Source organism: Bactrocera neohumeralis, chromosome 2, assembly GCF_024586455.1.
Source record: "Bactrocera neohumeralis isolate Rockhampton chromosome 2, APGP_CSIRO_Bneo_wtdbg2-racon-allhic-juicebox.fasta_v2, whole genome shotgun sequence".
NCBI classification, from domain to species: Eukaryota; Metazoa; Arthropoda; class Insecta; order Diptera; family Tephritidae; genus Bactrocera; species Bactrocera neohumeralis.
Genome location: NC_065919.1, coordinates 13,269,225 through 13,291,170, shown reverse-complemented (window position 1 = coordinate 13,291,170; position 21,946 = coordinate 13,269,225). Strand labels below are relative to the sequence as shown.

The following is a 21,946-nucleotide window of genomic DNA, read 5'->3' as shown; positions in this document are numbered from 1 at the left end:
TTGAAAACGACTTCGTGAAAAAAGAAATCTACCGAGTTTAAAATATCTGTAAAGATTTTAACACATTTATTGTTTTTCTTACTTTTATATTTAATTAATTAATTTCTAATTCTCTTATTAAATTTCAGTGAGCCGTTATAAATTAGCAGTGTTGCACAAGAACAACTGACAGCTGTTTGTGAGGAGGAGTAGAATATTACGAAAACAAGGAAGAAGAAGGCAAAGAATAATAAGACGCAGAAAAGACCAATGCAATTTACAATCACTATTATAGTAATGACAAGATGTCAAATGCAGTTGCACATAGCAACAAAACCAAATATAACAAGAGGATTGACAGCAAAACATTTTAATTGAAAATCCACAGAGAATGCTGCTTATAAACACAGAAACAACTACATAAGAAATAAAACTAACAAAACAAAAATAAAAATAAAACAAAATAGGGCAAAATTGCGCTAGCATGCTAACACACATGCTGAGAGGTTAAGTACTAACTGGGGCGTCTATTTGAAGGTTAGGTGGCTTGGAACACATATCACTGCCCACAGAAACCTCGGGCGCACATCAAACCTGCACTCGATGATTCATCAGAGTTCTCGAATATTTTTTATAACTTATTGTTGCCTGCAAGCATTGTAGTGGCCTACAATAGGGGCAACAACAGCGTTTGCTACAAACTCAATTTAATAGACTGGGCAAAAAACACTGAGCCATACATACCGCAGCCAACACTTCGATGGGTAAGACGTGTCCTACGCCCAGCCTTAATTCGAGCATCTCGAACTCTGTCATAACGAATGCGAGCAGCAACCACAACCATCATCACCAGCAACACCAACAGCAACAACACCACCATCACCATCAGCATCATCATCAGTCTGTGCCGCTGCCACCACCACCACCGCCGCAACCGATACCACCGCAACAGCATCAGCATCAACAGCAGCAGCAACAACAACAACAACGTTTTCCACAGAAATACATGAATTCGAAGCGTAAACATGCCAACAATTACCACAACATGCTGATGCATCCGGGCGCACATCTGGATCACAACAATTACTTGCATTTGAATTCGTTGTGGTCCATCTGGTATGGTGTTTTGCTCACGCTATTTCAGGGCTATTTGGCCGTGCATGGTGCCTATCGATTTCTCGGTAAGTAATTAAAGGCTGATGCAAGTCGAGGTTCCCAACTTTTTTAAGGGGGTACTCTCATGTGCATACATTTTACCACTTTTTAGGAAAATTTTTTTTAAGCGACAACAAAATTCAATCATTTTAATTTTTTAATATATTTTTATTTGTATTTTGAAATGTACAAAAAAAATTTTTTTTCGTTTTTTACATTTTTAATATATTTTTTTTTTAAATCAAAGTAGTCCCCAACAAAAAAAGTAGTTCACTGGTCATGGTGATAGCGGCTGTTCATGTTGTCTGAAATAAAAAAAAATCGAATGGATTATTATTCAGTAGTTCTGCGGCTATCGTCTCTACCAAATATAACCAATTTCATAAAAAAAAAATGTCGAACTTCAAAAAAAAGTCACGAAAATCTCGTTTTTTTCATTAAAAATCGTTTAAAAACAAAATGAAAATATTTTCGAAAATAAACAATTCTAGTAGGGACGATAACTATAAATGAGTAGAAGAACATATGTAAATTTTAAAGCAATCGGTTGAATACTTTTTTTAGGACCATGTCAGTTTCAGAAAATGATGATTCGAGAAAAATGCAGACTTGTCATGGCGCCTGGTAGACAGTCGCTTACGACACGTCGGCGATTATGAGCTGTAACTTATCAAATACTGTGAATTTCGGTCTGCATTTTTCACAGCATGTTTTCAATAGGTTTTACTGTCAAAATAAAAAAAAATCGATTTTTCTAAGTGATTACATGAGAATACCCCCTTAAGGAAAAAACACAGAAACTTCAAATTTAATGTGGAATATTTATTATTTTTATTCGAAAGAATTTTTTTATGCCTTTTTGAAGATTACCTCTTTCAAATGTTGGCCGCGATTACGTCTCATATGTTCCATCCGTTGAGTCCAATCTTCGATGACTCGTTCTAGCATTTTTCAATTTGTAACTGGCGAATGACATGTGTGATGTTTTGCTCCAAGGACTGAATCGAAGCGAGATTGTCCGCATTGTCAGCTAGTCGGGTCGTGATAATGGTCGCCATTGGCGGTTACTCGCTGGTACCATTTTTGATAAATATGGACCAATGGTTCCACACCAAATTGTTTTTTCTAGATAAAATGGCAGCTCTTGAATCTTTTAGTTTGCTTTTCGTCCCAAATGCGGCAAATTTGCTTCTTTACATACTCATTCAGCCAGAAATCAGCCTCAGTGCCGAACAAAATTTGGCTCGAAAATGTCGGAACTTCTTGGAATTTTGGAAGGTCGAACGGCTTCAGTTCTTGCAAAAGCTGTAATTTGTACCCTTTCTATTTAAGATCCTCATGGAAAATGCGTCAGTCCGTTTCATATGTCAGTCCAAGCTGCTGCGAACGGCGTCGAATCGACTCTCCACGGTCTTCGTGCACACTCTCAGCTACGGCTGCTTTATTTTCTTCACTGTGTGTTGAACGTCGTCTATTCGGTCGAACATTATCCAATAATGAATGCTGGGCCTCATGGTGCGTTGCGAATAGTACGCTTCGTAGACCAATGATGTTGACCATAAATTGAGCGGAGGGCGCGAAACACATTCTTTAAAGATCGTGAATTTTAGTAATAAAATGAAACAATTTGTGAACATTGTTCAGGCGTAAGTCTTTATCATGATAAACTGCCAAGTAATACTCAACAAAAATAACATGACAGGTTGACACGACTCACGCGTCATCTGTCAAAGAAAGGCTATTCAAAAAAGTACCTCTACGTGGATCACCGCCTACAAGATACACAACTTTCAGTATGAAATACAATTCTAAAATATAATTGGAACATGTTGTTGTATTCATGTGCACATGTTTTGTTGATTTTTTTTATAGAATGATATGATTTCGTTCATTATAAATACATACATATATGTATATTGTCGTTTAGGGAGACTGTTAAAAGATTGGGCGTAGTGTACAATCGCGCATCCGCAATATAATCCCGCCTTTCTCCTATCTCCATGGTTCTTGTATTGGGTTGGCCGAATATGTCTTTTCTGAACCTGGTTGTTGCAAGAAATTCTCTAATTCCCTGTGTATTTATGTAAGCTAGAAAGTATTTAGTAGTTGTAATATGATTACTTAAAATTTTCATACTTGTACTTAGGCATTTCATACAGACAATGTAATGTTGCAAAATTTTGTTTTCTTCTTTCTATGTACTTACACCATTCTCCACCATCACTTCTTATGTTCATGGTTCATTACTTCTGCCGACCAGGATGTTCGCTGATAACGTGGAAAATTGAGCCGGTCGCTGAATTGAATCTGCAAATTGTGCTTTCCGGCGTTGTCTTCATTTTGCTGCCGTTCTTCTTTGCTTCGGCTGTTTTTAAGGTAAGTTTATACCGTGGGCGAGTATAAAGTATGTAAGTGGTTGTATGGTGCATACTTTCTGGTTTATGAATTGGTGTAAATTTAATAAAAGTATGGAAATTTACCATCTTGCTTTATCCGGGCTGGACAAGGAAACAAAAGAAATGGGTCTGGCAGTGAACGAGGGCAAGACGAAATATCTCCTGTCATCAAACAAACAGTCGTCGCACTCGCGACTTAGCACTCACGTCACTGTTGACAGTCATAACTTTGAAGTTGTAGATAATTTCGTCTATTTAGGAACCAGCATTAACACCACCAACAATGTCAGCCTGGAAATCCAACGCAGAATAACTCTTGCCAACAGGTGCTACTTCGGACTGAGTAGGCAATTGAGAAGCAAAGTCGTCTCTCGACAAACAAAAACCAAAATCTATAAGTCAGTCAAAAGCTTCGACGATGTCAACAACGGATGAGTCGACGTTGCGAGTTTTCGAGGGAAAAGTTCTGCGAAAGATTTATGGTCCTTTGCGCGTTGGCCACGGCGAATATCGCATTCGATGGAATGATGAGCTGGACGAGATATACGACGACATCGACATAAGTAGTTCAGTGAATTTAAAGATAGCGTATTCGACGCAGTACCCGCCGAGGGAAGCAGAGAGAAGAACCTGGCTTCGCTTGGAATATCCAATTGGCGCCAAGTAGCGAAAAGAAGAAACGACTGGCGCGCGGTTGCTAACTCGGCTATAATCGCGTAAGCGGTGTCTACGCCAATTAAGAAGAAGAATGGAAATTTACTTTCTCATATAAATATTTAAGTATTACTAAACGGTTTTTTTACTAAGAACGTTACAAAAGTTTCTAAATAAATCCAAAACGGTTTGGGATATCCATGAAATTCATTATTCCAATGATTTGATTTCTTTTGCATGGCCACCACTGGCACGCTTGCAGCAGACCAAGTGCTGAACCCAATTTTCGACGGTTTTCAAGCATAAATCAGCTGATACTGCTGCAATTTTACTTTCGATATTCCTACGACCATAGACTTGATGTAGCCCCACAGGATATAGTCTAACGGCGTCGAATCGTACGACCGAGGCCATTCCGTGAGATAACATGTTCACCAAACTTGATTTTCAATAAATCGATTGTGACATTCGCTATGTGGCTTGTGTCGCCTTCCTGTTGAAACCACATATTGTCCAAGTCTATATCACTCAATTCGGGCAAAAAATATGCGTTTATCATTGAGCGGTAGTGATTCCCATTCACAGTAATGTGCCGATCTTGAGCTTCGCAAAAGAAGTACGGCCTAATGACGCCGCCGGCCCATAAACCGCACCAAACCGTAATTATCTCGGGATACAATGGTGATTCATGGAGTACGTGTAGATTGCTGCCTGACTAATAACGTATATTTTGCTTATTGACGAAACTTATTGCTTAATATTATTTTTCGATATAAATCCGGATCGTTTTCAAGTTGCTGCTCAGCCCAACTCACGAACATACGCCGATTCTTGTGGTCAGTTGGCTTCAGTTCTAACGTCAATTGAATCTTGTAAGGATGTAGGTCAATCTTTTCGCAAAATGCGCCACAACGATGTCACAGAAATGCCCAACACTTGAGAACGACGTATGATAGACTGATTTGGGTCTTCCTCAATTGATGCGTTAGCGGCAGCAATATTCTCGACACTACGGGCACTTCTTTATTTATCTGGCACGGGAAGATTTTGTACTGTGCATGTGGATACACATTTTTTCACTAGACGTTCAATTGTAGATCTGATAGGACGATTATGACGACCATAAATTGGACATAGTACTCTTAAAGTTGAGGCCACTGACTCTGAATTTCGGTAGAAAATGTTTATAATTTCGTATATCTTCCCATGATGAAATGGCAAACCGTACTGAAAGAAATGTCAGAAGAGCGGTAAAAAATATGGCGACGTTTGCTGTCCCTTTTAGTCTACTTTTGTAGAATCCCTATTGAAAACTCCTATAATATACTATATAACTGATAAGGGGAGTAAAAAAATATTGGATTCGAATAATTAGATTAAAAATACTGCGAAGAAATTCTGTCTAAATAAAAAGCAAGATTTTATTTTATTATAAACATAAATAACAGGTAAAACAGGTAAGGAAGGGCTAAGTTCGGGTGTCACCGAACATTTTATACTCTCGCATGGTAAAGTGATAATCGAGATTTCATAATACGTCATTTACATATTTTTCAAATACCGTATTTTGTAAAGTTTTATTCCGCTATCATCATTGGTTCCTAATGTTTATACTCGTATTATACAGAGAAGGCATCAGATGGAATTCAAAATAGCTTTATATTGGAAGAAGGCATGGTTGTGAACCGATTTCACCCATATTTCGTACATGTCATCAGGGTGTTAAGAAAACATTATATACCGAATTTCATTGAAATCGGTCTAGTAGCTCCTGAGATATGCTTCTTGGTCCATAAGTGGGCGGCGCCACGCCCATTTTCAATTTTTAAAAAAAGCCTGGGGGCAGCTTCCTTCTGCCACTTCTTCCGTAAAATTTAGTGTTTCTGACGTTTTTTGTTAGTCGGTTAACGCACTTTTAGTGATTTTGAACATAACCTTTGTATGGGAGGTGGGCGTGGTTATTATCCGATTTCTTCCATTTTTGAACTGTATATGGAAATACCTGAAGAAAACGACTCTGTAGAGTTTGGTTGACATAGCTATAATAGTTTCCGAGATATGTACAAAAAACTTAGTAGGGGGCGGGGCCACGCCCACTTTTCCAAAAAAATTGCGCCCAAATATGCCCCTCCCTAATGCGATCCCTTGTGCCAAATTTCACTTTAATATCTTTATTTATGGCTTAGTTATGACACTTTATAGGTTTTCGGTTTCCGCCATTTTGTGGGCGTGGCAGTGGTCCGATTTTGCCCATCTTCGAACTTAACCTTCTTATGGAGCCAAGAAATACGTGTACCAAGTTTCATCATGATATCTCAATTTTTACTCAAGTTACAGCTTGCACGGACGGACGGACGGACAGACGGACGGACGGACAGACAGACATCCGGATTTCAACTCTACTCGTCACCCTGATCACTTTGGTATATATAACCCTATATCTGACTCTTTTAGTTTTAGGACTTACAAACAACCGTTATGTGAACAAAACTATAATTTCTATTCTTACTATTCCTTAACAACTTTGTTGCGAGAGTAAAATATGATTATATTATAATTAAAATATCGATTTTTTGAAGCCGTGAAACCCATGTAACCTCTTAACTTTTATTATTGTTATTATGACTGCTTAGCATTAGTGACTGAATACCAAGCAACTTACGAAACAGATACAAACAAGTCCAAATGACTACAGCAAGCCTACAACATCGAGTCGTTCGAATGTAATTCGTCGTACTACATACATATGTGTAGATATGCATAAATGTTTGTGTAGCCGCTACATAAATACTGCACTACATGGCAACTGTTGCAATATGCCGCAACTGCAGCTGAATGTAACGAAATTAACTGCCACCAAATTGGGATAATTTAATTTTTTTGCGCACACTTCAATCAGCATGTTTATTTGTATACTATTTTGCTTTCGCCGTTATTGTTATTATTGTTGTTGTTTACAAAGGCACTAAATTTCCCATTGCTTTGCTTTGCTGTGTTTTATACACCAACAATTATTATTAAATGTATACAGTAGCAGGCCATATGTTGATAGTGCCGCAGAATACAGGCTACAACAGCCGCAATAGTAGACACAACAACAAAAACAACAAAACTATCACTTCGACTGCACTGAAGCTGAAATACCCTACACAGGTGCATTTTTTATAGCATGAAACGGCATAAAAAGGTGCTTAACTCGATTTTAATCTATCAGTTTGTATGCTATAGTGAATTGATCTTCACAATATCTTCGAAAACCGATAAAAACCTGTGTCAAATTTCGTGAAGCTGCTTCGTCAAATAAAAAAAGTTTTCCATACAAGCACTTGATGCCTTTCGTTCAATTTATTTGGCAGTTATATGCTACAGTGGCTCAAAATCGGCCGTACCGTTAAGTTAGCAGCTCATAAGGGAGAAAATAACATGCGCCAAATATCAGATCGGTATACCAGAAACTGTGGAATTATATACAGACAGCCGGCTTTGGCTAAATCAACTCAGTTCGACCTCAGTTACAGGTCCTTGGCAACCTCACTATCAGTATTCCATGTTCAGGGTATAATTACACAAAAATCAGAGCACGTTGCTGACGACGGCATGCCTTCACCACTGCCTTTCCTGTTGTACCGACAACTGTCCGGATCGTAACAAAGCGCAATTTATACATTGAAGGCGCATACGTAACAAAAGCAATGGCACTCACACACACATACATACATATTGTATGTGGTATGTATATAAATATATGTGTATGTATACACTGGCGAAACGTACGGTAAAATCATAATGAAGTGCCGCAAGAACAAGAGTTGGCAAAAACATAATGACTGCACTCAGCCAATACGAACACAACAACAACGTGGCGCAACAACTAGAAGGCTGTATGTGTGCATGTTTATATATATGTATGTACATTCATATATTTAAAAGTGTTGCTGGTGGAAAATTCGCGTAGGCAACACTATCGCGCTTGCAAAAGCCTTCGCGTCCTCCACTAACGGCACTTTAAGCGCACTGCCTTCATGCTTCGCCGGCTTTTACATTCAAACAAGCGCTCATAGCCATATATATATACATATACAAGTATGTATGTATGTATGGTTGCGTGAGTTTGTAGGTGCTTTCATTTGTTTGTATATCGGTGTTTTCCTCTGTGGCCAGAACGAATACTCTCGCGATGTGGCACCGCTTTTTATCAGGATAATAAATGCAATTATGGGTTTTTCATATTCCGCCTTTTGTTTATTGTCTGTGCCGCGACTTGATTGCATATGTATAGGTGGTACTGCCAGCGTAATATATACACATACATATGTACATTTATAGCAATTTTTTACAGCACCATTTTTTGAAGACAAAAAATAGTGCTTTTTGGAGGGAAGTCATTGTGTAGTTCTTTGTGAAAAACCGCTGTGACTCATGCACTTACATATGTATACCTGTATGTATATATAGTAATGTCTAACCAATGATTTTTAAAGATTTTTTTGTATGTGTGTGTAAACTAAATATTTAAGCAATTCCATCATGCTTTACGAAACTTCTTGCAAAAATCATGTATTCGAAATTTGTAGCAAAAATTATACAAATTTTTGTCATTTTTCTGATATATTTATAATGAATGAAGCATATTGATATAAGCAGTTCATGTTTTGGAAATTTGCGTATTAATAACATATTATATTTCTAAATAATTTAATGCGAGCTGTTTGAGCAAAATCGCTGCCTCATTCTGAATTATAGAATTTCGCAAACATTTTACAATATTTTCCGCTTTTGCATTCGCTTTTTCTTGAGTTTATACAATCATTAGTCAGTAGAGTAATATTTGCAGACAATTTTTTATAAATACAAGTAAATATTTTAATTCTCTTGACAATGGCACTCCGACGCCCCATCAGCCTCTTCGATGAATTTTCGTTACATGAAGTTTATCTTTTAGTACGTTCTTTGGCTGCATCGCGATGGATTCAAACACTGTCTGTTGCCGGAAATCACATGTCATAGCTATTTCTTCATTGCTCTCACTGTGTTATTATCTAATCATACATCGTAGTGGCTTCAATTATTACATCACTTCATCTGCACAAAATTCCTTTACTAGATTTTGAGCGCTTCTCGGTTCTATCACAAACGTACATTACTCTCGTATTTTGCCACAAAATTCGCTGATGGTTCGTATTTGATTAAAACTGGATCATATCTCTGTCTGATCTACCTGTAGCTGACTTTTAAGAATATTCTCTATTTGGTCACAAAATTGTGAAGACTTCTTCATACCATTTTCATCCATAATCATTTATTACTTGATGATCTTAAACTCAAATAATAATATGTTTGTCGGTAAAGAGAAATTATACAGGATTTGTCCGGAAAGTAATAGGACTAGTCAATTAAAAAAAATTGATTGAACTAATCGTTACAATTCTTTAAAAACTTTCAAAATAGGCTTCTTCTGCGTCAATGCTGAGTCTGAGTCTGAGTTCAAAACACACGAGTCACATTGTCGGTGTTCGTCGAAGTCGCAGGTCTCCCAGCACAGTCTTCATCAGCGACCTCTTCCCGGCCCTCAAAGAAGGCTTGGTGCCACCGAAACACACCACTTCTTGTTAAAGCAACATCTGGGTAAGAAGCCTACTCGTTCACATCAAACGTCTCTGTCGCAGATTTACCGAGTTTCACCTGAATTTAGTCGCGTACCTCTGCTCTAACGAAATGTTTGTCGTGACTCTCCAGGTGCTCGGACAACTCATCAGCCGCTCGTTCTTTAGCTAGCACCGCCCTCTGTCGAATCCAGTAGGTGCGCGCTCCGAAGTAAAGTCGCGGCGGAAGAAAATCAGTCATATTACTTTCCGGACAAACCCTGTAAGATAGGTTAGGTTAAGAGGTCGATCCTAACAGAGATCTCACTTGGACACCTTAGAATGACGTTACGCCGTGGTACCTTAAAATTTCTAAATCAAAGATCATAAAACCCTTACAAATCGTTAAAGTGCTTTGAGCCTCTCACACATGTTTTGAGACAGCTAATATTATGAACATAATGTAAAACTCCTACGATTTCGGCAATATGAACCTTGCTAAGAAAAAGTAGTTCAGCAGATCTTGCGGGTTCTACTCTAAGCCAAATGGATCTCGAAGTCGCACAGGTGTTGGTCGTCGACCAAAGCTTGCTAAGTGAACGCGAGATCCATTGGTTCAGATCCAACTCGGTTCCATTTCGATGTGATCCCTGGCTAGTTCATCAGCTTTGCGGTTGTCAGCGACTACACTATGATCCGACAAGACAGTATTGTCACTCTGCTGTCGAAAGACGTGTACTTCGTAGCAGTATGTCTACCGCCACCTAAATAGCTGCCACTGATGTCTGAAAAAAACTATAATGATCCGGTACAATAAATCTAATAATGACGGAGAACTTCTTTTAGAAAAAACTTCACCTCCTAGTTTCAACTCTATCGTGGAAAAGTTCACTGAGACTCTTCCCCATCTACATATCCCTCGTTAGTATGATAGTAGAGAATGAACCGCCAAGAGAGCCCTCAGCGGCGCTGTGATCCAAGTTTTCAGGAGCTCAGTTCATAGAGGAGGTGTGAGCTTGTGCTGAACTTTAAAGCGTACTTCGCAGTAATACAACTGTCGGCGACGCCCCGGGTGCTATGTTCACCTTCACCTAGTTGAATACCACGTACTGCGGCTAGCTCGTGGACCGTATTTAGAAATTTTTCTTTAACCATAAGAAATTAAAAAATTGTAAAATCGTAGCAACAACAAAAAAGATAAACCAAAAATACTGCAGAACTTCAAAAGCCAGACTTTAAATCATAGCCGTGCAGTGAAAGAGCAACCACACGAACAACTACAACAGCAACCGGCTAAGCATGCTTGCCGCCTGACTGAGCAATGAATATTGGTTGCAGTGCAAATTAAATGGATGCCAAAAATCTGTGCGGATGGGTGAGAGAGAACGTGCTGTTTCAGAGTTTGATGGGAAAAGTCGGAAATTGTGGGGAGTTGACGGTATTTACTATACTTGCACTTATAAATTGCACCATTTTTGTTGTTGTTGTCATTCTAAATGTGTTCAAAGGTAGCTGAGCATAAACAAAAGCCTATAACTCTGCATTTATGCGAGGCACACAGCCACACACACCTATATACAGTACAAACAAACACAAACATATATATAGTCCAAAGCCACAATGCGCTAAATGCTGAGCGATAACATAGAATTTTCGGATTCACCGAGAGCTGCCAGACTTTTGATGGCCGCATTGACTTAGCTATTGTCCATTTGTTGTGCAGCGGCCAGACAGTTGCTCTATAACTTTATGAAGTGTATGTGCCTCTAGCCTGCCGACTGATTGTCTTTATGTCTGCACTTGTATGTGTATGTGTGTGGATATGTAAGTGTGTGAATAGCCACATTCTGCTAGTCTGCATTACAGTGTTCTCTATCTAGCCTCTTTGTATAGTGCGGAGCAGCAACAGCTACTTCCTGTTCTCAACCGTGGGCTCTTGTGCGTGTGTGCGTCGTTTTTGGGTAAAATTCCGATTTTAATTCAAAATATCAACAGTGTGGCAGTCAGCAGTTTATGAATGCGGTCAACGATAGTAGACTGAATGCGCTTTTGTATTAAAATTGTAGCCTATCTATAGGGGCATTGATTTATTTTTCCCCATATAAACGCCATATTCTCTTAATAACCCACAATAACAATGAAAATGTTAGTAATGTGACAAAACTTCGTGTTTGTTTTCCTGCTCACTTATGTGTGGTCCTGATAGTTGCAATTATTATTACAAAATGCTTGATGAACTCCATAAAGGCCATATGCTCTTATGTATATTATATACATACATATGCACGTGGAAATTACGTATAATCCGAATAGTTAACTATACACTCGTGTATGAGCACTCATCAGTTTTTCTAAAATGTTTTCATATCGAAAGTGTCGGTTCATTGTAGTTCAACGGTTTTACCGGATTTGCGCAACAACACAGCAGCCGTATGTAAAAATATTAAATTCTATGAAAATGTTTGTATGTATGCATCTATATTTTTCTACGTATTTGCATGCAACTGACAATATTTAAATTTCATTTTCCAACAATAAGCCTCTACTTTGCCAGAAAACCACAAAGCTTAATGGTATTCTGTGGTTGGGTTTTTGTGGAGGTGACAATTATGTGCTTATGTGTGCAATGCTTGTGCTCAATTCAAGCATGCTGAGTCTGTGGTTGCACTGTCGATGGATTTAGATATGCAGAAAGTTTTTTTTTTAATTTTTTGTTCTTTTTTTATACCGTGAACAGAGTATATCAAGGTAAAAGGTATGTATAGTCAGAGACTCATATGTCGAATTCGCCGATATCAGACTACCGTAGCACAGAGGTTAGGTTAGGTTGTAAGATTAATTCAAAATCTTTGAGTCTCACAGATGTTCATCCTTTGTGTTACCCATAAACTCCTTAAAGTTGGCTCATTGATCGATGAAGCGTTTTCCGCTTACCACAAATTTATTAAGACGGTTAATATCAATGCCTGTAAATTCTATATGGTCACAAAATGTGTGTTTACCGAAATATTTCAATCTCAATCTGGCAAAAGCTGGGCAATAGAGAAGGACGTGACATGATGATTCCACCTAACCCTCTTCCAAACAGCTCTCGCAAAGAACGTGTGAGGGAACGTCTACTTGCACCGCATGTAAACCTATTGAAGAGTGTCTAGTCAGAACACCAATAATTGTGGCGAGATAGTCTTTGCTAAGTGCGGCTGACCTCTTACAGTTCACTCTGAGCCTGCTGAGCTCATTAGAGGTCCAAAGGTCCAACGCCAGAACAGAAGCAGTTATCGGAGAACCGACTCAACTACATACGTATGAAATTGAAGTAAGGATGCGTAGTCAGCTCATCAGCTTTGCAGTTTCTAGTAACTCATCCATATGAGTCTAATATGGAAGCAGCTTGAAGCTATTGCTAATAAGGTCATGCACTCTTTTACTAGTTTTGAACGCACAGTCAGCGTGCTTGAAGCCAGTTTAGTCGCTCGTCTGTCGAAGTGAATGCACACCTCTCAGAAGGAAGCTGCACTTTGGCGCATATCTATGGCTGCCATCCAAAAAGCTCACGACACCTCTTCTCCAAAGGCTTCAACCCGCCCACAAGTTCCTCTTAGGTGTGTGAGCTGAAAAACAACCGTTAGGAAAGGATTATACCACTGCATCGTATGTATCTAAGTTTGAAGAGATACAAACAAAAAACCAAGATGAGCGCCACTTTATTTCTGAGTTTTTAGAGAATAGGAGCTTTCAATGATAGGGCTACAAATAGAACTGAAAATCTCGCATACTCATCGATTGCGCTGGCAGATAGCCTTGAGTTTCGAACTAAGAGCTAATCGAAGTTTCCTGCCGTAAAGGTACCTATCAGTGTTTGTAAAGTATCTATATTCGGACCGAACCTTTTTGACCAGTTAAAACTAATATAGCTGTGATCAGAGAAGAAATGATAATTAAGAATTATCCCTTCAGTTATCATCAAAAACTTCTTCCCTAACAAAAGGGGGGAGTTTCCCCTGTTCTTAGTATAGAGATCTTCACTACAAATTATATCGGAGTTTCCCGAGACCGTGTGCTTTCAGTTCGCCTCCGCACCTATGAAACGCTAGTTTCTTTCTTAGGGAAATTTATGAATACCATGGTAGATAAGTTCCGAATCTCCCAATTGGCATTCTTTGACTAGCTTGCAGCTAAAATTCCTGTTGGAAAAAGCCCTAATGACCCTTTGTCTGTCTAGAAACCGTGCACTAACCGGCCAAATAAAAAATGTACCCATTAACTATGAGTTTTGTGTAGATGAGCATAAGTGATTATTTATTATGTGAAGAGAGAACTTGGCTATAATCGCGTAAGCGGTGTCTACGCCATTAAAGGAAAAGGAGAAAATAAGAATTTTATTTTTTTTATTATTTTATGGTCTTGTATGAATTATTTTTAACCCGAATCTCTGAGAAATTTAAATTTAACATACTTTGATAAACACTGTCAAGCCACTAAAACGTATGCTCTTTCAAAGCTGGAATCTTTTGTAATGAGTTTTTAAAGCGAAGAAGCATGTAAGTACACCGGGGCGTATGGATAATAGTATATGTGCTTAATGCTGATGGAAATTCGTACTTCAGCAGCGGAATTATTATAATTGCCTTTTACTTCTTTAAGATCGAAATTTTTTTTATCTATAGCATATAATATATTATTTAAAAACTTTATAAAAATTTAAATTTTTTAAATTCAAATTTGTCAAAAATATACAAATTTTTGCCATGTGTAATAACAAAAGCTGTGGTAATATTTAACTTAACTAAAATTTGCCGAACACTGACATTGTCTACCAAAAATTATAGAAAAAAAATTTTAATTTATTTGGTTAATTTGTTTATTTATTTTTTTTTTTTTTTTTTTTTTTTTTTTTTTTTTTTTGTTTTTTTTTTGTTTTTGTAAGCATTTTCTGAAACTTGGTAGCCTTGTGTTGCATCATTCAACGCACGCTGCCAATGACTGCGTAGCGGTGCACCTGTGAGTACTTAAGCACTCACACATACAAATGTTTATAAGAATAGTTCTACATACACTTGAATGTACCGCTTGCGTGCCCATCAAATATTCAAACACATACATAATTATGCTTACGCAAAAATATGGAGGCACACAACAACATCCATATATCCATGCTTCTGAAATACATATGTACATATGTTCATTAGGGCGTTGATTGCTTTTTTGCAAACTCCGCTTGAAGAATCGAGTTTTCACTAAAACCAAGGATCTAACGCCTTATTAATTTTCTCCATAAAAAACATGTTTCAAATGTTATACGCAGTCAAAGTTAAACATCAAATGACCTGAGCATTAATGCAAGTGATTTATACATTCTGTGTTGCTCATACGTCATGGTGTACGAGTACTATATGAATTAAGTACTTTTGATGCAAAGCTTTAACTGGGTATAATTTGTAAAGCAATATTTTTATGGAAAAATCAATACGATGCTTTTTGTATGCTGAAATATTTTGTATTAGAATTTCACTTTTTCAAAAAGTTTATTGCAAAAGATTGAAAATTTTTATATAAAATAAATGAAAAAGTGAGATGATTGAGACGCGATTTAATTTGAAAATAAACAGCTCGTTTACATTGGTGTCTTGTTTTTAGTGTAAAAACTGAAACTTCAGGGTGCATTTGCAGAAAAAATCAACTAGGAGTATAACGGACACCCTAATGTACATGCATATGTCTGAAAGTATCTGCATTACTATGCAACAACTATGAGCGCGCATGCATACGCTTATAAAAGTTTGTGAATTTGCGCAATTTTTTCAGTGGGTTTTTACGCTTGCGCTCAAGTGCACTTCAATTGGTTGCATAAAAGTGCACAGCAGCAAAATGCACAACTTTCTTTGTGTCACTCAATATTACAGCCTGCCACTCGCATATTCATGCACGCACACACACACACACACATAAGCTCTTGATTCACGCAAAATCTCACAAGCCTCTAAGAGGACCATATATCGTTGGTGGCACTAGTAATAAGGCAACGGCTGTCGAATGCCATACTTTCAATATGCTTAAACATACATATATGGATGTGTGTGTGTGCATGAGTGTATGGCAAACGTTGAACTTTTCGCTGTGCTCACCCCCAGCAGCACTGCCATCTCCTAGTTTGGCTTGTAACACAGTTTTTCAAGCCCCAGCACGCAGACTATAATACTTTTACACTAACATTAGCTCTACTTACATACTTTCAAGTTGAATATTGTTGTTTTTGTTTGTATTTTTTTCAATTTTATTTTTACTTTTTACTTTTCTGTTTGTTGTTGCACTACTTTTTCGCTTCATAAAATATGAGTGTCTTACAGGTGAGTGTGTCGATTGTGTGCTGGGCTCAGGCAAGGTAAATATATGTGGGTAGCTTAGTCAAGTACTGGATATGTGCATATGTAGTAAAATCGAACAAGTTTTGCATACCTATTTTTTTAGTTGACTTGTTTGCATTTCCCTTTTTATAAAATAGAATGAGAATCTCAAGAAAAAATAATATGTAGAAAACGGCACAAATATTCAATAGACGAGGACGGCTTATTTGGACGGTTGTTTGTATAATCGCTTTTAACGGCTCGCATTTAAGCGGGAAAAGTTTTTGATTAAATGAAAAGTCGAAGAAACTTGAGGGATTACCTCCATTTTAATGTTTTCTGGAAAAATCTAACTCATGAAAAATTGTGCGCCAAATTGCACTCCTAATCAGAAATCCGTCTGTCTGTCGTTCGTCCGATTTGAAAATTTGCACACATTCATTTCTTTTCAAGTGGTTGCCTTTTTTGTCGGAAACGCAGATATCGCACCACTTAGGGTTATAGCAGCCATTTAAAATGACCTCTCAGAATTAAATCCTTATTCGAAAAAGTTTAAGATAAAGATCTTTTTATACCATTTTATGCTATAACAAGTAAGGAAGCACTAAGTTCGGGGGCAACCGAACATTTTATACTCTTGCAACTTGCAAAAATAAAAGCCAGGGAAATACTTTAAGGTGTAAAACGTCAATCAGAGGATCGGAATCCAAGCAATTTTATATATACATATGTATATACATATAAAAGATATATATGTATATATATAGTTGTTCAATAGGTTTTGTGGTTCGATAAGAGAGGACCAATAATTTTTTTTTGTTTTGTTGGTACACTCTTCATATAAACGTATGTGAAGTTGCATTTGAATCTGTAAAGTCATTCTTTGTTTACAAGCTATTTAGTGTTGCCGTGTCACTATTTTTTTACAATGGAAAAAATTTAATATCGTGCAGTGGCAAAATTCTTATTTTTGGAAGGTGTAGCACCAAAAGAAATTCAGCAACGAATGTTAAAAGTTTATAATGATTGTTCAGCTACAATTAGAACAGTAGAAAGATGAGTTGCTGAATTTAAACGTGATCCTACAAGCCTTGAAGACGATCCGCGTGAAGGACGTCGGAAAAGCGCATTAACACCAGAAATCATAGCCAAAATACAGGATATGGTTTGGAAGATCGTCGATTGACAGAGAGAGATTTATTAGAGGCTCTACACATCTCATTAGGCAGTGTGAGCCATATTTTAAGTGAAATTTAGGGTTTTAGAAAGCTGTGTGCACAATGGATGACGCATTTGCTAATAATTGAGCAGAACCACATTCGAATGCGACTTTCTCAGCAACATTTGGAGTGTTTTAAAAAGGATAAAGTTAATTTTGTGCGTCAATTAATCAATATGGATGAGACTTGGATCTATCACCATGATATTGAACAAAAGAAGAGGCAAAAGAGTGTTCGGCTTCGAAACGAGTTCATGTCCGGAAATCGGCCAAGAAGGTTATGGCATCAGTTATTTGGGATGCGAGAGAATTTTGTTTGTGGATTACCTACAAACTGATAAAGAAAATAATTCTGAACATTATTGGACCAGTTTAAGAAAAAAATTTGGGAAAAAAGATCGGTTTGCAGAAGAAAAAAATCATTTTTCATCAGGACAATGCACCATGTCACAAGAGCATTTTGACAATGGCTAAAATCCATGAATTAAAGTTCGAATTGTTGTAACATCCACCGTATTCACCAGATTTGGCCCGCAGCGACTTCCATTTATTTCCAGAACTGAAAAAATTATGCGTGCCAAGCGTTTTTCATCAAATGAAGAAGTCATAACGGCTGTTGAAACGAATTTTGCAGACCTTCCGGATTCTCTCTTCAGGGATGGGATCCACAGATTGGAAGATCGTTGGAGCAAGTGTATAAATGTTCAGGGAGATTATACCGAATAATAAAGTATAATTTGTTTCATAAAATTGTGATTTTCTTATGAAACGAAAAAAACTTATTGAACAACCTGGTACCATATATACATACATAACTCATACACTGACAGACACATAATGTTTGTAACGAAAACCTTTAAATGTATTGTAGTATATGGGTGTTAGGGTAGTGTAGAGTTTATCTTTTTTAGCAATACCACATACTAAACAAACAATCATATAGAGTAAACTCTATTAGTTGTAGTTATATAGGAGTTAGGTCAAGTTTTCGATGAAATTTATCTATTTTAGGCACATATTTACACTGTTATGATTAAAACACGCTCTCTCATTTTCATTGTGATAACTCACATATTGGCCAATATATGCAGTACAAAGTCACTCGAAAGTTCGAAAATCTTTATATTAGGTATATGGAGAGGTAATGGAAGTATATCCCGATTTAAGTAATTTTTGACATACAGACATATCAATATCCGAGAGGGATTATCCCTTAATTTAAATAACATATCTCACTAATTGATCGTTATTTCGTTCAAATTTCAACTATATGTACAGGGGTCCAAACATTCGGTTCCTAGGGGCTGGAACATTTTTCGTTGGATTTGAACAATTTTTGGCCATAGAGTGGTATACTCTAAAGGCATTATTAGTGCAAAGTTTTATCTCGTTATATTAATTTCTTGTTGATTTGTGCACTGGAAAGTAAAAATCATGTGGAATTCAAAATTGTGTTATATGGGAAGAAGGCGTGGTTATTGTCCGATTTTCAATGTGAAATATGAGAAGAATGCCGCTTACCAAATTTTGTCGAAATTGGTCAGTCGGGTCTTGAGATATGGGATTACTCCAAAAAGTAGGCGGTGCCACGCCCATCGTCCATATATCACACCGGCTCTCATAAAATCCTCTCATACCATTTCGAAGGTAAAATTTAATGTTGCTAGCGACTTATATGAGGGCGGGGCCACGCCCACTTTTGCAAAAATGTTTGTCCAAGGGCGCCCTTTTCTACTGTGAACAAGGGACCAAGTTTCATCAAGATATCTCAATTCTTACTCGAGTTACATCTTGCATGGACGAACGTATGGACAAATGGACCGACGGACAGACAGACAGTCAACTTTTCTCGTCATCTTGATCATTTATATATATGTACTTAACACTACATCTATCTGGATTAGTTTTAGGTGATATATACAACCGTTAGAATTGCATTACATTTCTTTACTTGACATTTACATTACATTACTTTATCAGATCTTTTTGTCTTGGTTTCTAGTAGAAACTCGCGGGTAAATTTCGAACTTAAGGCGCAATTGAACTACTATGTAGGGATGAAATCTCAAGCTCAATTGTAGAATCCCATAAAAACTTGCAAATTACGCTCTCAAAGTGACATAATATTCCATTTCACTCTTTGCACCGACTAAAGACGATGAAAATTTCAGCACAAATTCAAAAATGTAAACGCAAATATTTATTACTTTGCTCACATTCTTTAATATACTTGGGTTCGCATTCATCGCATACTTTGTACGCTTAAACAAACTTATTTACTTTATTTTCGATTTAAATATCATCTATCTTGCCCTTCCTGTTATACTGACGCACACCAACAGCGAACGCATCCTCTCTTCCAATCCTCTTCATACAGCTTGTTTACGGGTATTTGCCGCCAATATAAGCGTATTCTATTGAGCAAAGGAATTCCACTTTCAATAAATGCGACAAACTCGTCTTGTTTCTTCGTTTTCTAATACCTCTTCGTACTCATTTGGAAAAGTTTTAATTCCTTCTCTCAGCTGCTCGAGCATCTTCTAACACTCGAAGAAATGCCAAAGCAAGGTTAGCGCAGCATACAAACCTTTGGTATGTGACGCTGTGCTTTATTGAATTGCTTAGTGTTATGTGTGAAGTCACGTGCAAGAACTAGCAGATAAAAAAGTTTAATTTAATGAAAGCAAGTTTGTTGCAAAATATTTTATATAATATTGGTATGTAGAAAAAATTGAAAAAGCAAAATAAATAGTTTTTTGTATATTTTTAGTTAGCCAGCAAAGTTTTGTCGATGCCTGGCATTTCAAACCCTTTTTACACTTAGATTTTAAGAATATTCTTGTATTTGCTAATTCTAAGAATTACACGTGAGATTTTTGGTAGATATTTTTAGCAGGGCACAGTATACCATATTTGTCAGAGTCCAGCTCATTCAGAGTCAATCATTTTAGGTTACGTGTAAAAAAATTAATCTCTTCAGTCTATTTTGTGTTTCTAATTTTCTCCATTTTTGTCATGAAGGCATCTAATGCAGTTAACCTTTTCTTTTTTCTTTTGCGTTCTGTTCGAAGTTGCTGATAACTGGACAAAATATCTATAAGACCCCGTCTTGCTTTTGAACTCTTATCAAAATTTGTATAATTTTCAGTAAATTGACCCATAATTTTTGATATAGAGTTTTTTAACTTTTTTAAATCAATCAAAATTTTTTTTTAGCTTATTCGAAATCATTACTCAATATTTTTGCCAAAGAATTCCATGAGCTCATCATTAGTTTCTTGATATATTTTTCTTCCATTCCAATTTACCTCATCAAAACAGGATTAAATTGATAGTTTCCCCCATATCGACAAAGTGTTCAATGACTTCGCTCATACTTAAATGTTCTTCCATAAACTTTTCGTCGATATTACTTTCCAAAAAAGGCTGCTTTAATGTTTGCCGGAAGTAATAAGCATTAAAGCCTTGGTCTATTGGTTGGATTATGAAGGTATTCAGATGTACGATTTCGGGTAATTACCGGGATGAAATAAAAGAGCGCTAAATCGAAACAGCGCTAAACATAACGTTAAGCGTTAGAGGGTTACATGGGTTTTGAAATTTCAAAAAATCATTTTTTTTTAATTGTTTTTTAGTCTATATAAGATATGTCTTTTTCCTCAAAGTTTCACGGAAAAATGGGTACATGGATTTCCTCGTTTAAAAAACAGCCGTTTTCAAGAACTAAAATAAAAAAATGAATATAAAAAATGACATATATTTTATTGTTACAAATAACTATACACTATTAACAAAGAAATTTTGAAATTTTTGGAAAACAATATTTTAAGCTCGGCCATCGCGACGCCATTTTTTAGTTTTTTATTGTTTTAGTTAAAACCTTAACTTAGAACTTTGACGAAGGAGAAAAAACGGAAAATTGGATTTTGGCAGACAATAAAAAAATGAAAATTTCGCTACTTTTTTTTTAAATTTGTAATTGAAAAAAAAGTCCAAGTCTTTAAGACTGTGTAAAATTTCATAAAGATCGGTTGAGTAGTTCTCGAGAAATCTTGCCAACCGACTTCAAAAACACAGTTTCGAGAAAAAACGCGTTTAAAGACTTAACCTAGCTAGCCTCGAGCGCACAAGTTCTCAAGGCTGTATCTCTGAAACTATTACTCGGATCAACTTAAAAATTTAGAACAATATTCTAGAGGTGTTGTAGAATTTAATAAGAAAATAAAATTTTTTCGAATTTTTGAAACCCGTAAGCTCATGTGACCCCATAAGTGATGGAGATAGAACCTTTGGGAGAGCGGCCTAACAGGCTAGACCGGTCGTCTACTTTAATCTTTGATCGTGTTTTTCTCGAAACATATTTTTCACAGATGGTGGTCATGATTTCTCAGAAACTAGTGAAGCGATCTCATTGAAAATTTTCACAGTTCATCTAAATAGGATGGCCGCGTGATTGATCGAAGCTTTTTTGGATTTCAACTAATTTTTTCTTGGCAATTTGTTAAAAAACGTGGATCTAAAATCATACTGTTTTGTTTTCTACTTCATTTTCTTCCAAATCCGAAACCTTTAAACCGACAAACTTTGCATTATTACTCTCGTTGGTCTTGATCGAAA

At 36.8% G+C, this 21,946-nt stretch overlaps 1 protein-coding gene and 1 long non-coding RNA gene across 3 annotated transcripts in view; both read left to right on the top strand.

Moving 5' to 3' along the window:
• LOC126767651 (uncharacterized) overlaps positions 1–21,946 on the top strand; it is a 232,017-nt gene that overhangs the window by 47,184 nt on the left and 162,887 nt on the right. The gene's annotated exons all lie outside the window — the stretch shown is intronic.
• LOC126767646 (protein tincar) overlaps positions 1–21,946 on the top strand; it is a 212,095-nt gene that overhangs the window by 136,759 nt on the left and 53,390 nt on the right. For both annotated transcript variants that reach the window (XM_050485122.1, XM_050485123.1), the window contains exons 4-5: positions 129–1,160; positions 3,395–3,510. In XM_050485122.1, coding sequence (XP_050341079.1) covers positions 740–1,160; positions 3,395–3,510 — 537 coding nt within the window. In that variant the 5' untranslated portion in view covers positions 129–739. The remainder of the gene's footprint in view (positions 1–128; positions 1,161–3,394; positions 3,511–21,946) is intronic.